The sequence below is a fragment of the Solea solea genome, chromosome 14 (assembly GCF_958295425.1).
Source record: "Solea solea chromosome 14, fSolSol10.1, whole genome shotgun sequence".
Lineage (NCBI taxonomy): Eukaryota > Metazoa > Chordata > Actinopteri > Pleuronectiformes > Soleidae > Solea > Solea solea.
In genome coordinates this window covers 10,084,438-10,099,383 of record NC_081147.1, presented here as the reverse complement: position 1 = coordinate 10,099,383, position 14,946 = coordinate 10,084,438, and the positions used below count along the sequence as shown (strand labels likewise).

The 14,946-nt window shown below is 44.1% G+C and overlaps 1 protein-coding gene across 1 annotated transcript in view; it reads right to left on the bottom strand.

Moving 5' to 3' along the window:
• The window catches only part of efnb1 (ephrin-B1), a 56,804-nt gene extending 44,490 nt beyond the window's left edge, over positions 1–12,314 (bottom strand). Inside the window, exon 1 of the mRNA XM_058649499.1 lies at positions 11,306–12,314. Within this exon, the coding sequence (XP_058505482.1) occupies positions 11,306–11,421 (116 nt within the window). The 5' untranslated portion in view covers positions 11,422–12,314. The remainder of the gene's footprint in view (positions 1–11,305) is intronic.
• Positions 12,315–14,946: the final 2,632 nt, after the last annotated feature.

Below are 14,946 nucleotides of genomic sequence, written 5' to 3'. Positions count from 1 at the left end.
AGGCAGTGTGGTTTATGAAAAGAACAGTGTTTCAGTGTCATAAGGGCCTCAGCCGACTCTTTTTCTTTTCTGACGGAAGACGAAAATATTAGCACAGTAAGCTAAATATAAAACAAACAGAACACTAAGCTAGAGAAAGTATATTAAGCAGCTGGAGTGAAAATTATACTAATAATGTGACTAAAATAACAAGGGTTATAGGTTACAGTGGGGAAAAAAATGTAGAGGCATGAAAAAGACATCTGTAATCAGTAGACGGAGACTATTAAACTCCAGCTGCAACTCTGTAACAAAGCATGAATCTAAATGTCCCTGTGCTCTAACACACTAAATACCTTCTGACACAAACTGAAATATAACTCCAGCTAAACCCTGTATAAAATATAAAAATTTAACCCAAACAAAACCCGCAATGGAATAAAAACTGTGCTCAACAGAGAACTATTTACGCCAAACAAACAATACATCTGCACAGACGAGAGCGCAGGACGCTGTTTTTAATACACACACTGCTTTGCTTTCCTGTGTGCGTTAAAAGCAGCTCCTTATCAGACGACGTGAGTGACAAGTCTATTCTCTGCTTACAATCTCAGCTCATGATTGTAGAAGACAGCTACACATGTCCCATCCAATGCAAGACAAATTAGTTGCTCTTTGGTTCCTCCCTAGGATGGGAGATCTTATCCAGGCGGACATGCTTAAGTTGTCAGTGGGTTTCTAAACCCCATATTGAACAGCATATTGACTGATGCAATCACAGAGACACACATCATTAGGCTCATTAACAGTGAATGTAAAGGGGGAGGATGAGACTAACTGGTGGAGTGGAAGTCTGTGTCTCCACTGATAAAACTCGCCTTTAACAAGCCAAGCGCGGGCAAGAGGCAGGCTGTCGGTATTAAAATGAAATATGTCTGTGTGTGATGTGTGTGCTAATAAATTGCTTGTTTGACATGATGCTATTTTCATTCACACGGTTCGCTCTGTGATAACCGGGGCGGATTGTGGCCTCGTAAAGACGCTCCATGTGTTGTTTTAGGAAGCCATTACAAACTGGGCCGTCTCCATTACAAGGGCTATCTGATCATTATTACCGCCATCTGTAAGGCACACTCAGACCTTAATCTGCCCAAGCCAACCACAGCTGACTCCCGAGCTAGTGAGTACACACACATCCACACTACCTTCCGCTGTGTGATATATGCGTGCAAGTGTGTGTGTGTGTGTGTGTATATCAAAACGTGACACAGCAGCTGTTCCCTCATCACATTGCGGCTTTCGGGTCAACACGTTTCAGTCCGGCCTACTTAAGCAACGCTGAGAGGAGCAGCACAGTCCTGCTGCAGCCACAGACTTGCAAAACTCTCTGTCTTTGTGTGCGGCTGAACCCCAGCATCCGTGCCGTGCAATGCAATCGCAATCTCCCAGCCAGAGCTGCCCGCACCCTTCAAAGGCTCATCACAGGACGCACATCTAATGCAGAGAGAAGGCCGGTTAAAGCCCCAGCCAGGCACACTGCTTTGAAGGGAATTCTCCAGCCAATCCGTTAGGAGCCAAATCATTTCCCTTGCCGCTACCATTCCATTGTGTGAGCGGTGCACCAGGCGGTTCTATTTGGTGGCCGCATGCGGGGCGCCTCCAAGGATCACGCCACTCCATTCCAGAGAAGGGCCACGACAGGAAATGAGACTGCCCCAGATGAACAAGGGGCTTCGGGATGATAAAAATATTCATGCATTCATGTATATTTCAAATAAGAATTTGCCTCAGCCCCGCATACTGCACATGCAAGATTCTGACTATGAGATTCCTGACATGCACCGGGTGCTACAATCAGAAGTGTATAAATAAATCAGAAAATGCTGCAAACAGAGCTACTAAAAGCAGAAACACGGGGCTCGGGCCTGGCGCGCCGAAAGGACTCACAGAGATTTGTCTCCAAAAGCAAAGCTTTCATCTCCGAGACAGGAGAGGAAAAGAGAGGAGTGATGTGGTGGAGGTTCAGGCTGTCATGTTTCACAGTGGGGAAGTTGAGAGACAGATGAGGAGAAGAGCTAAAAGTAGTTAAAGTTTTTAGTGCAAGGGCAGAAGTGGAAGATGAGACAACGGAGCACAGGCCAGCGTGGCACATTAGGATTTGTGTGTTAAAATCACAGTGTGAAGTATAATATTACGGAGCTTTTAGAAGGAAAACCTTGCACGGTTGCTCATTAAATTGAGTCGACGCAAAGCCTTCGGTCTCATTTTCTACATAGTTCATAAAGAGAGCCGAGAAGTTTAGGATATTGTGTTTGCTTTAGCAGACTCTCGCTCCTATTTCTAATATTGGAGAGATGAGAGGCTTCCATGCCCAAGCACATCATGGGGGAGAATAAACACACACATCTGATGGGAAACATGTGTGTGGTAGATGAAACGGCCTCCCTCATATGAATAGGATGAAATATAGACCTGTGTCCTGCCGCGTTCAAATCACGGCCGCGAGAACGTGGCGTGGAGGGGAAATGGCAGACCCCCAACAGGCTGTCTCACTCAACACACACAAGCTGCCAATATGGCCATTCTGCAGTGGATTCATGTGGAGGCCAGAGTCTGACAGTGACATCTCCATTCACTTCTTTTTTCTTCCCCAACATGCATGGACACACACAAACACACACACACACACACACACACTCGCAGAGAGCCACAGGCCATGGGAGGAGGAGCAGTGCGGGGGCATAAAAAAAGCTTTTCTCCCTGTCGTGGGTCTCTGTGGGGTTTAGCATGGCATTATGGAAAGATTAGACTTTAGAGGGCTCTACTATCTGATGTCATTGTTGGTTTTTACGTTGTCTGGATGGCTCGTGGAACTCTGACCCGATGGCAGACACATTTCGCTCAGAACAAAATGCTCGGGGTTGCACTTGTGATTGATTGCAGGTTCCTATTGTATCTGTCTGGTATGGCTCTATTGGAAGAAGAATTAGTCGGACAAAAACTCGTGGAAAGTGCAGCACATCTGACTCCATCAATCAAGTCAGCAATCAAAATAATTCAATTAAGAGACTTAAATCCCGCTGGCTTACGAGTCCCTGCTCCAATAGCCTAGAGAAAAACTCAATTTACTGACAATCCATACATGATAGCATTAACTCTACTTTAAGGCTCAAATCTTTTTCCATTACTTACATTTTCAAAATATCCAGGGAAATGTAAAGGAAATAGCTGACTTATAATTTCTAAATGGGGAAATGACAACTCAGAAGAGATTAAATAAACATGAGCTACTTAAAACACATGATGACATTGCAGACAGGCCGACCATAAAACTAATTTACAATTTGTTTAGAAGAGGGCTTGTTTGCACAACACATAAAAATGTTTTTTATGGATGAAGTAAACGTCAAGAGTTGCAGGATTGCTGAGAAACTGGGAAGGGGTGCGGGGGCGGTGGGGGGTTTGGTGGTGTGTGCTGAATATGTGTGTAATTGTCTTTTTCCCCTTGTTTCCGAGGTGTGAAAGGGAATGCAGGGTTGCACTGGGGCGTCCCAGGGAGAGGCGATTGAAGCGTCAGTCACAGCTGCCACACAGAGCCGCGGCGCACAGCAAATCCCAGGCCCGGCCCTCTCAGACAGAGTGGCCCGGGGACGAGCCTGAATCCCACAGGCCTTTTCTTCCAACTCCTCTCACCAGCACAAGGGGGACCGGGGTCATGCTGGGAGTTTGCTTAGAAAGGGCCGAGCCAAGACTTGGCAGAATGGGTTAACAGAGGAATGTGTATACACTCACACACAAACTAGAATGCTTTTGGTGTTGTCGGTCTTGCCTGCGGGCAAGAAAAAATGAAGAAGGGGGAAGAGAAGAGAAAGGAAAAGGCAAAACTCCAGTTAATATCCTAAAATGCGGGACACGCACTCACAGAGGACAGCAAGCAAGGTATTGCTCAAACTAAATTACCGGAGAAACTAGTGGTTTTTGCTTGATGCCTGTGGAGCCTAATAGTGGTAAAGTCCTGGGGATTATACACTGTGCCATTTCCATGCTCCCCTAATAGTCTCCATGTCCTGCCTCTGTATGCCATAGATGGATTATGATGCTTTATAATTAACATGGGGGTGGGGGGGGGGCTGTCACAGACCGCCTGTCTGCCACGCTGACACACTTACGGGGGGCATCCCTTGGGAAAAGGAGGCTCCTGTAATACTATTCCATTACTTTATCATTCTATCATTCTATTATCCTACCACTCCGTTCAATTACACTGTCACTCCATTAGTGTACTCATAGGAGTGAACAAAGAGGTAAATGATGATCATTGATGATATGTTCAGGGCTGATTGGCTTTGGTCGTGCTTCATTTAGTCTTTGCATGTAAAATATATGTAGTTCTCACTAAAGTCAATCTCAGTTTATGGAAGTTTGTTTCTATTCTATTCTCAGACTGTGTTATATTTTGTGAAGTTTTATTGCTTTGGACCATTTTGAAATTATTTGTTTATTTACATTTTTAACTACCATACTTTTGTAGATGTAGTTTTTATTAAGAGTTACCCTAAGTTGGAATTGTTTTGGCAGTCAATCTCCAGAAATAATTATTATACTATTATTATCATCATCGTTATTATTATTATTATTATTACTATACTATACACTATTACTATATGTGTGTGTGTGTATATATATATATATACAGTGTATATATATATATATATATATATATATATATATATACATATACATTTAGATTCTTTTTTCTTTCTTTGTCAAAAAACTATTTAACAGCTCCTGAAAAATGCAAGTCTACTACTAAAGCTAATTAGTCCTTTTTTAGTATTAATTATTTCCTAACACACTTTTGTGATTAAGATGCAGTTTAAAGTGTCTGAATAGACTTGTACATTTACTAATAAAGTTGTTTTTGTTCTTGCTTTCCTTCTTTCATTCTTTCTGTTTATTTTCCATCTCTAAAAAAAAAAAAAAAAAAGTCGTCTGTACTTGCATCATGGTTTACAGAGCAGGCTCAGTTTCTCAGTAAAACCGCAACAGGACTCTTAGTCCTGTCCTATTCATTTTGTTGTCATTATTTGTTGAGAGCCGTCATCCCCTTCCCCAAAGTCTTGGCATGCTAAATTCAAACTTTCCCACAAAAGTCTTTGGAGTGCCACAAACCAGGGGGAAACAGATCCCTCGCCGCCTGTATGCCGGTGACAACTCATGACGTCTTAAAGGACTGGTAGTGCAGCTGGCTGTTAAGGTTGCCTGCACGCTGTTTGGGCCTGGAGACTGACGAGGGCTGCCTCTGCAGCACAGAGGGGTTCTCTGAGAAAGAGTTAAGTCTATATGGTCCGTCCGGAGGAGGAGGTTACGAGTTCCCGAGTTGGAGCCGTGGGGGTAATGGTTTTAGAGATGGCTGTCACACAGATCCGTTCCACTGTCCAACACCGCCGCTGATCTCCACCAATCCAAGTCTGCTTGCTTTTCAGTCGCTCAACTTCTCTCTCCCTGTCCCCCTTTCTTCTTTTCTCCTTCTCTTTTCCCTTCGCACTGACACATGGAAGTAATCTGGAAGCTCTATGCAGGACTGAAAGGATGTGCGGTTGAGCCCAGGGCCGCGTTTCAACGCTCTACATTAGCTTCCTTTCCTCTCCTGTTTAATCCCCTTATTTTCAACTGCTCTTATGTAAAAGAACTAAAATGGCAAACAAAAGGCAGACTTTGCCCATTCAACTTTTCCCCACTTCCTGTAACTCTGCATCCCGACGTTTTCTCTGGATTCGGCTAAAGCGCAGTCGAGGCGGGCGGCGTGTGGAAACCTTAAGGGAAGGTTTCCAGCACCAGCGAAGGCTGCGTCTCTGCTTGGCAGAGCTGGAGCTGATGGGAACTTCCTGGTTGCAGCCTGCCAGGCCTGCGTCTAATGAAGCCCGCTCACTAACTGCCTGTGAGGCAGCCACTGTTCAGCCACTCCACGCTCGTTCACCACTCGGCCCTCGACACTTTCACAGGGGCACACTGGCACGCTCCAAACACTTCCTTAATGCTGCTCTGTGGCTGAACAAAGAACAATAGCACACCGACATGCACTCTCAAGCACTCATTCACTCCCATAAGCCTATACTTGTCCCTTTCACAGGAGCTTTAATGTCCTTTAACTGCAGCAAAATGAGAAACTAAGTTTAAAAAAAAAAAAAAAAAAAAACAGTACTATTTTTCAAATTGGTCCAGATACAGAAGACATTTTTAATACTTGTTTTTGGTTTGGTCTCTTTAGGTCTAAAGTAACTGTATAGTCTTCAAATATGTTGACTAATACAAAGTTTCGGCAGTTTGTCATATTTTAATGACTCACCACAGACAAACTAATCCTATGTCTGACACGCCTATGTGAGTGTCTAGTAACTCCAAACTCTGGTTGTCAAGATCAGTCGACTATTCTATGGATCTTGAGGATCGTTCATTTATTTATTTATTAGTTTTTGACAATTAGGTGGATTGTTTATAAGAAGTACATGCCTCATACTACAAATACTCCAGAACACAAACTCATGGTTTTGTAAGATACCCTCACATTTAAATAGTTTTTTTACTGATTAATTACAAGCAATGAAATAAGTGTGACCAATATGAGACAATAAAAAAAATCTATTCTACTTTTGGGTTTGGGTTTTATTTGTCGGGTAATTCATTTCCTTTTAAACAAAACAAACTGGTTACTCTCTGATAAAGTTTAATATATCACAATATAAACTGAAAGTGTGGCAATATATACCATGATTTTTTGAAGTTGCTGTTTTTTGTTTTAATACAAATAGTTAATCAGTTAAATTGTTTTCGCAAATCTCTGTACATACAAGTGGTTCAATACGTGTGTGTGGCTGTAAATGCCTTTTAAGGAAACTGAACTGTAACTCGGGGTCGGGACCATTCTGGATGTCATGCAGCAAACATTTTAAATAATGCTAAAAATTAGTTGCAAGCCGAGGAATGAAGCTCGAAATTCATGAGCACCGCTGGTTAGACATAAAAACGAATGCAACAATAACACACAAAAGGGAACAATGATCAGTTTTCAGTGATGTGGCAGCCAAACCACCAGCAGATAAAGTGAGTCCATCTGGAGTAAAAAAAAACAACCATGATGGAAAAACAAAAATGTTTCCCCGAAATACCCTACAGCTCTGCAGCCCCTTCTCTGAGCCCAGGTGCCTCAGAAAGATAACCAAACCAAGAATCTGTTGTTACCGCTGAAACAACAGTCATGTAGGCACACAAATGCACACACATAAAAGCAAATGCAGCTGTCCTTATACTGAGACACAGAGAGCCCTCTGGAGCACCACGGGCCAGTTGCTTTCCAGAAGCATTTCTTGCTGGTTAGCCCTCGCTCTTTCTCTCTGAGTGGGGCTCCGGCTCTAAGTCCTCCCTGTGTGTAATGAGATCTGTATCAGAGGGAAACATGATCAGAGTCTGAAGGGGAGAGAAAGGGGGGAATCAGGGAGGCAAGGAAAGAGAAGGTGTATATTGCAGTGGGGTAAAGGGGGGGGGGGGGGGGGGGGGGGCAGAGCGTGGGGTAAGGGAAGAGACAAAAAGCGGGCCTCTGACCCTCTCAGCAGTGACCAGCACGGGGGAGCATTCGGTGGAGTCATTGTGAGGAACCAAATCCTGTTTACAGTCTCACCTGGCTCTCGCTCGACAGGTTGTGGCAGTTTCAAGTTTTGCAATTGCAGTTTGTTTTTCTAACCTCTGCCTGAAATGAGTTTATTTGAGCGTCAGCATTATGGCTCTTTTGTAAATGTCACTTTGCAGGAGTCAACGTTTTCCCAGGGTTCGTGTTTGCTTTGATAACAGCAGCTTCTGAGAGCGAAGACACCGAAGGAGTTTCTGTTTTTCCTCTTTTCTTCATTTTGCCCTTTAATTATACTGACACAAAAACCTAACGATGATAACAAAACCTACATTTTAATGAGGCCGTCTGTGTACCTGCTCTTTTAATAGCAGACAAATAAAATTATGTTGCTTTTAGTTAAATGGGGTTTAAAAATAAACGTGGCACCCCCATTATCTTAAAAGTTAAGGGTTGTTGTTTTTTTCCTTAAAATAACGTGACAGAAATGTGTTTTTCTATTCTGCTAAAAACCGCGGTGTTAATCAAAACCAGAGTAATCATCAAACTCACTGAGCCTTTAAACCATGCAAGCACATTATAAACCAAATCAGTCAAGTGTTACAACTGTGAGCCAGGCAGCTGAGGTCAACACAGAGGAAAATAAAATGACTAAGTAAAAGCCCGAAGCAACAGAAGCTGCAGTTGACTTTCATCAACACAAACACCTCTCTCTCACTCTCTCTCTCGCTCTCTGTTTGGCTATTTTGTTGTTGTTTCACAGGCCTCAAAAAAAATATGTGTCAAAATATTTCCAGGACTGGATGAAATGTGAGGGGTTCAATGGGAGTGCAGCAGACTTCTGCCCATGCCGTGCCTTCCCCTTGCTGTGTGTCAGAGCTTCAGAGGTGCCGCCGGGTTTTCCAGCTTGTTCTCTCATCATCTTGTTTGTCTCCTGTGCCGCTGCACACAGGCTACAGGTCATGAGGTAAATATTAGCTAAGGATGTGCGGGACCCGCCCATGCCAACCTTGTCAGATTATTGTAAAATTGGCATCACTGCAGCATTCCTGAGCACACTGCGTGAGTGTACACTATGTATGCAGTATGTGCCTGAACACTGTCGTGCTGGCTCCAGCCAAACTGATGGAACGTGATCAGTCATAACAAAGTGACATTTTCTGGCATAATCCCACTCAGCTAAATGAGAGTTAATCCGATTTGCTCTGATCAAATGTTAGACGGTTCTTTACCGAGCGGGGACGCTCACACATCTATCGTCCTTCTGCACGGCTGCGTCACCCCCCCCCCCACACACACACACACACTCTCCTCCGACATTTCACTCATCCGGCCTCAAATTAAATATCAAAAAGGCCTCATACATCCTGAAGCGACGATGAAAAGCTAGGAATGCTGCTTCTTTTTTCCTTCTTCTCCTTCTTTTGCAGATGGCGTTAAAGCTGATGATGTATGTTGCCTGTTCAAGCATGCTGGGAGGAAATCAATTAAGCAAACCCCAGTTATTGATAACGCAGGAGCCGGAGTGATGGCATCTTCACATGGAAATCCATAACACGGGGAACACTCAGGGGGACCCACACATAAAGCCTGCAAACACACACACACACACACACACACAGAGGGGCCCAAACCTGCTGGTTTCCTACAGTTTGTCTCATAACTCATGGCCTGTGGGGAGGCGCTGGTATTGTTATATTTTGTGTGTATGTGGTACAGTAAGCAAGCAGAGGGCCAGATTAATTTATTAGCTCAGGCTGCAGTGCTCCCCAAAGTGGGAACAGGAACTAAGACATCGTAAATCTAGATAAGTCACAAGATAGTGTACTGCACATTTCTGTAGATCTCTCTCCCTGCTCTCTCTGTTATCACAGTGGAGCAATATATATATATATATAGACCAAAAAAAAAGAAAGATTGAGTTTAAGGCAACAACCAGGGAAGACAGATGTTGACTGCTGTAAAAATATTCCTTTTTTATTGCCTATCAGACACCGAAAAACAGGTTTGTCTTTTGTTATTGCAAAGCCTGCGCACAGCAAGATAATTGTCTATTGTTTTCTAAGCGCAGAGCAGCAGGATAATTAGGTTGAGAGCGAACACTTTGCAGAGTGCATTATTGTTCCACTGTGAACTTTATGAAATATTCGGCCGGCATGGGGATTTTTACAAGGAGCGAAGGGGAGGAACAGATGGAGAAATGATCTTTCAATCCCCCAAACCAGCGTGGTAAACTTCTTAGACATTCTCTGCAGGTGACATCATCAATCAATAACCCCCTTCCCCCCCTCCTCTTCTTTTCATTTGTCTTCTCATGTCTGACACACAGTGTGGAGTTTTTTTGTGTGCACGGATAATGCTGTCTGTGGATGTGTGTGTGAGTCTGCATGCTGACGCTCATTGTTCCACTACCTCTGCAGTCAAATAAAAGCTGATGGGCCGTAGTCTCACCATTAGGACCCCGGCCACACACACATGCACACGTATCTACCTACACTCCAGTGAACATGGTGGCAATATTCATACTCACTGGCTGCACAACGAGCTCCGATGACATCTGACATTTAGGGGATAAATCATGATTCACTTGAATGAGTAAGTTCTAGTTATAAGCTGGTGGAGCTATACTCTCCATTTCCCCCCTCGCCCCTGGGAGCTCAAATGAAGGTCAGCTTCTCAGCTCCAACCACACAGAAACACTCCTCTCCGCTCTCTTTTTTAGTTTGTTTTTCCCTCATGTATGCTTTCCAACATCATGCAAATGTGGGAGTCAAGTCTAAGTGGGTGATAATTGTTACCAGAGAGTGTTTTATTATCAGCAGTCTGGGCTCACTCTGCTCTTTTTGATGGGAACAATATAACGGTTCAAAAAGATGCCCAGCTTCGGCTGCTTGCCTTTGACAAACTTTGATTTGATGTTGAGAAATTAGGGTTGGGTCATAGCCAGGGCAATTATGAAAATTTTAATCTTTTTTTCCTCCCCCAAGCTTTTGCTTCTCTGATGTGTGAAATCATCTTATCACGTGGTTTTTGATTTTTCTAAGGAGAAAGTGAAAAGAAACTTTGAGGGCTGGGAGCCAGTGTGGCCTGGCCCTCTGTGAGGCCAGACTCAGTCCATGTTATAAGACTGTGGAACACCCAGGTTTTAAGTGTGTGTGTGTGTGTATATATATATATATATATATATATATATATATATATATATTACCTGCCTTTTCGCTTTCATTCCTTACTCAGCAAATTACATCAAGCACAAGGTAAATTTTGAGGAAGTGGACAAAGTCTGAAACACTCAGATATGAAGCATCTAAGCTCTTCAGCCTGGTAATACACAGGTGCATGAAACAGAGTCATAAATTGCGAGAACTAACCTTTTATTATAGTGGATTATGGTGGAATTATAGTGGAATATTGCATATTGTGTAAGCCTGTGCCTGCTGTGTTTCTTTGGTGCTGGGAAATTCCCTCCACTGAGAATTAAATCAGCACAAACCTCTGCGGCGCAGGAATAACAATTCAAACTAAAATAAATTGTGTTCTTTTTTAGATAATTGCCATATTTAACAGAACATTTAACTCAATTCGCACACAATGGCAACTTTTTCCCCCCCAGTATTAATGTTAGTCCTCCATTACGCACGCACGCACACACTCGCCCAGCGCGTTTGGCATATGCTTGTATAAACGAAATACGAGACTTACTTGGGATTCTGTGAGCTCCAAATTATAGTCTCCATCGTTTTCGCAGAAGGCAACGCGGACCTGCAGATTAAAATAAAGATCCAGAGGTAATACTTCCAACAAGCGGGTCCCGCCATTCTGCTAAATTGTACAGACAGTGAGCCGAGAACTCTGAGCGAGAGTCGGACGGTGCGCGTGGCTGCCTTTATCTGTGGTTCGCCCGGTGGGAAGGTGAGAAACGATCAGTCGGGAGCATGTGAGGTCGATGTCAGATACATGTCCTTCTGTGCGACTTCTTCATAAAATGCTCCAAAGCAGCAGCGTGGTCTGTGGAGTGTGATGTGAGGGACAATCAGCCCCGGAGTGTCCTGGTTGACCTGTGGCTGCTGCTGCTGCTGCTGCTGCTGCGTCTCTCGACGATACGATCTGGTTGGTGTTTGTGGCAAAACAGATCTAACCAGTCATACAGTGTTCTTTTGGAGAAGCGATGTGGTGGATGCTGATGCGGCTGAAGCGTCTTTGTCACAGCTCCCCCGCTGCTGCTGCTGCTGCTGCTACTGCTGCTGCTGCTGCGTCTGTACCTGTCGCTGTTTCTACCCTACACATGACCACATCCATCCATCAGTCACAACTCCGCAGCACGCTGGGAATCTCGAGGTCCACTTCATTCCAGTGTAATCTTTCACTCCACCTCCACCTCCTGCTGTTGCTGCTGCTATTCTTCCCTTCTATTGTAAATATCCCTCGCGGCTCTCAGTGCGCCCCAGCAGGACAGCTTCTCTCGTCCAACTCGGTGCGTAAATATGTATGTGTGAGTGTATATATACACACACACACACACACCTTTGTCGCTGCACGAAGACAAAATACCAAAAAAAAAGTGCTGAGGGGAAATTTAGATCCTCTCAACAGCCTGATCCGTGGCTTTGAATCCGCTCGTCAACATTTCCACGCCGGTATATCTTTGTTTAGGCGTGTGAAGAACTCACGGCGCTCCGGTGCGTGAGGCAGCTTCAGCTCAACTGTAACCCGAGCTGAGCGCAGCGCAGGAGGGGGAACAGCCCACAGTGTGAGCCGCGGCCAATCACAGCGCTCTGTCCGAACTTGGAAGCAGGAAGCAAAAACATTTATGGGGACGTGGAGGGAAAGAGAAGGGGGGGTGTTATTGGGTTGACCCCCACATCTCCACTCACACCACCACCGCCACTAACACCCCGAGCCCCGGCCATCGACCCAAATTGAAATGGACTTTGGAGTTAGGCCTATTCGTCGTACTGAAAGCTTTTGGTGAGTGTGATAGGCTGCTGGAGTCAAAGTGCTTACAGAAGCAAAAAGTGTCCCCTTTAAAGTCCACAACCTAAATGTCCCAGCAGACCCTGAACCAAACAATTATGCCATAACATTTTTATAGTTTAAGCCAGTGGAAATCTGTCCAAAGGGAGTGATAATTACGTATGTGGTAGGTGGGATAATTGGATTTGTAATATTTTGGCTTTACAACTCTGCTACAATAATATTATATACACAGGTATGAGCTATTCAAAAAGCCTTAAGGCTAACTGTATAGGATTACAGTACGTTATTTTAGTCCTTTCTTTTCCTTTTTTCTCACTGAAGGGTATGATGATTAATGGTCTCTTTGGATCTCTTCCTAGTCGTCCCCCTCCTGGCATAATGAACTGCATGAGAACTTAGTCTCCAGTGTCAATAGACAATAGATGGTCGGTATCCTATAGTCATTGGGCCATTCATTCTTTGAGGAAGAAACGCTTGACACATAATTGATCATGTCCATGTCTGTGCCCCCTTTGTGTGTGTGTGTCAGAGAGAGAGAGAGAGAGAGAGAGGGAGAGAATGCTTCACCCATAATTTTCTTGCATTTGTTCAATCAATGCCGCCCCCTATTGGTTGTGATGAAACCAACTCACATAATCTGAAAGGGGGGGATTTATTATAATTGGAAAAGGAGAGATAACAGACGTTTAAATACATGTCTTTTGGCTCCTGGAATTATTTTTATTACATCCTGTTGTGGGTTGACAGCGCATTAATCTTTGTGAAACAATGAGCTCAACATCAGCTTCACACCCAAATGATAATGCGCTCTAATTGCCCGAGAGTATTTACGTGTGTGAGTTATATATGTGTGTGTGTGTGTGTGTGTGTGTGTGATACCAGGGGCCACTGAGTGCCATAGCTGCTTCAGGAGCCTGGCTACAGACACACAGACCATCAGAATGTTGCCGTAGTAACAGCAAACATAAGCCAGTTGCCACAGGGATGGTATGTTCCTTCTGATGGCCAAGATGTATGGGATACCTGATACCTTAACGGCCAATCAGAAGGTCACAGAGAGATACCTGATCTGCTGCGAGCCAATGAGACGCCTCCTGTGCACAAGTTTGACGGCTGCCACAGCTGTGGCCAAGGCTGACTGACCAATGTCTGCAGGACAATAATGGTGGACATACCAAGCTGTTGTTGTAAGAGAACCATCAAATCACGGTCTGGTATCAGCAGAATCAAAAACAATGTATTAGTCAAATTATACAGGCACCTGCCTTGGGAAGCAATAAAGAAAACATACCGACAATAGATGCCTACAGAGAAAAAGCTCTTTATATACAGGACAAGAGGATTATATAGAGGATTTGTAGCAGATAATGGACTGTCCACATCACTTTACAGAAACATAACAACCTAAAGCTGCTGGGTGGTGGTATCTGTTGTTGTTGTTGTTATTACTAGTATGCTGCCTCCTTCAGTGGAAAACAGGCTCTGTCAAGCAACAATATTGGCACTTTTTTTTTTGCTTTCATTAGCGATAGTATCTGGTACTTTTTTAGTACCTGCTCTCACGAGGTTCCAAGTGAGCTGAGCTGACGTTGACAGACTGCCGGCCACAGATTGGTCAGCGTGTCGGCACTGGAGTCATGAGCACAACGTCTGAAACAAGAATCAAAGCGAACAATGCTGAATTGTAGATCAGTAAAAAAAAGACTTAAAAATCCTTGAAACATGCGTTAATCTGCAACATTTACCAAGGAAATGTCTAAAATCTCAATCTGGTGGATTTAGTGACAGCACTGCCGCCATCACAAGCATCACAACCCCATTCCGCTGTATTTCAGGTCAGTGACTGTGTCAGATGGAGTCTGTGCTCCCGTCATGCAGGAAGTATGTTAGTAACAATGTGAACAAATCTTTTTAATAAACTGATCGTAATGATTCAGTTCAACCAAAAACAGCTGCTTTACAAGTCAATAGTCACTAGTGTGTGTGTCACGTATTAAATGAAGTCACGACAGTTTCATGCAGCCGTGCTATGATGACTCTGCCCACGTTGAGGCGGTACTACAGTACTGACGTGAGCCATGCTGGAACCGTATAGTGAAAAGGTGCCTGACCTGACTGAGGGCAGCACAGGGGCGGGTGGGGACAGGACATTTCTGAACAACCATGTTCTTCTAGTCATAGATTTCACTTCTGGGCCCTTTTTCGTGTTTTCTGTCGTACTCCTCCCTGTTTGCAGCTGCCTCACTTTGTTAGTCCAATGTCACCATTGCGATCGTTTGTCTTCGCATTAAACAAATCGCTTCCTGTGTGCAGCGTGGGAATGTCGCCAGGCCACACAAGATCTAAACACTGTTTTACTGGGAAAC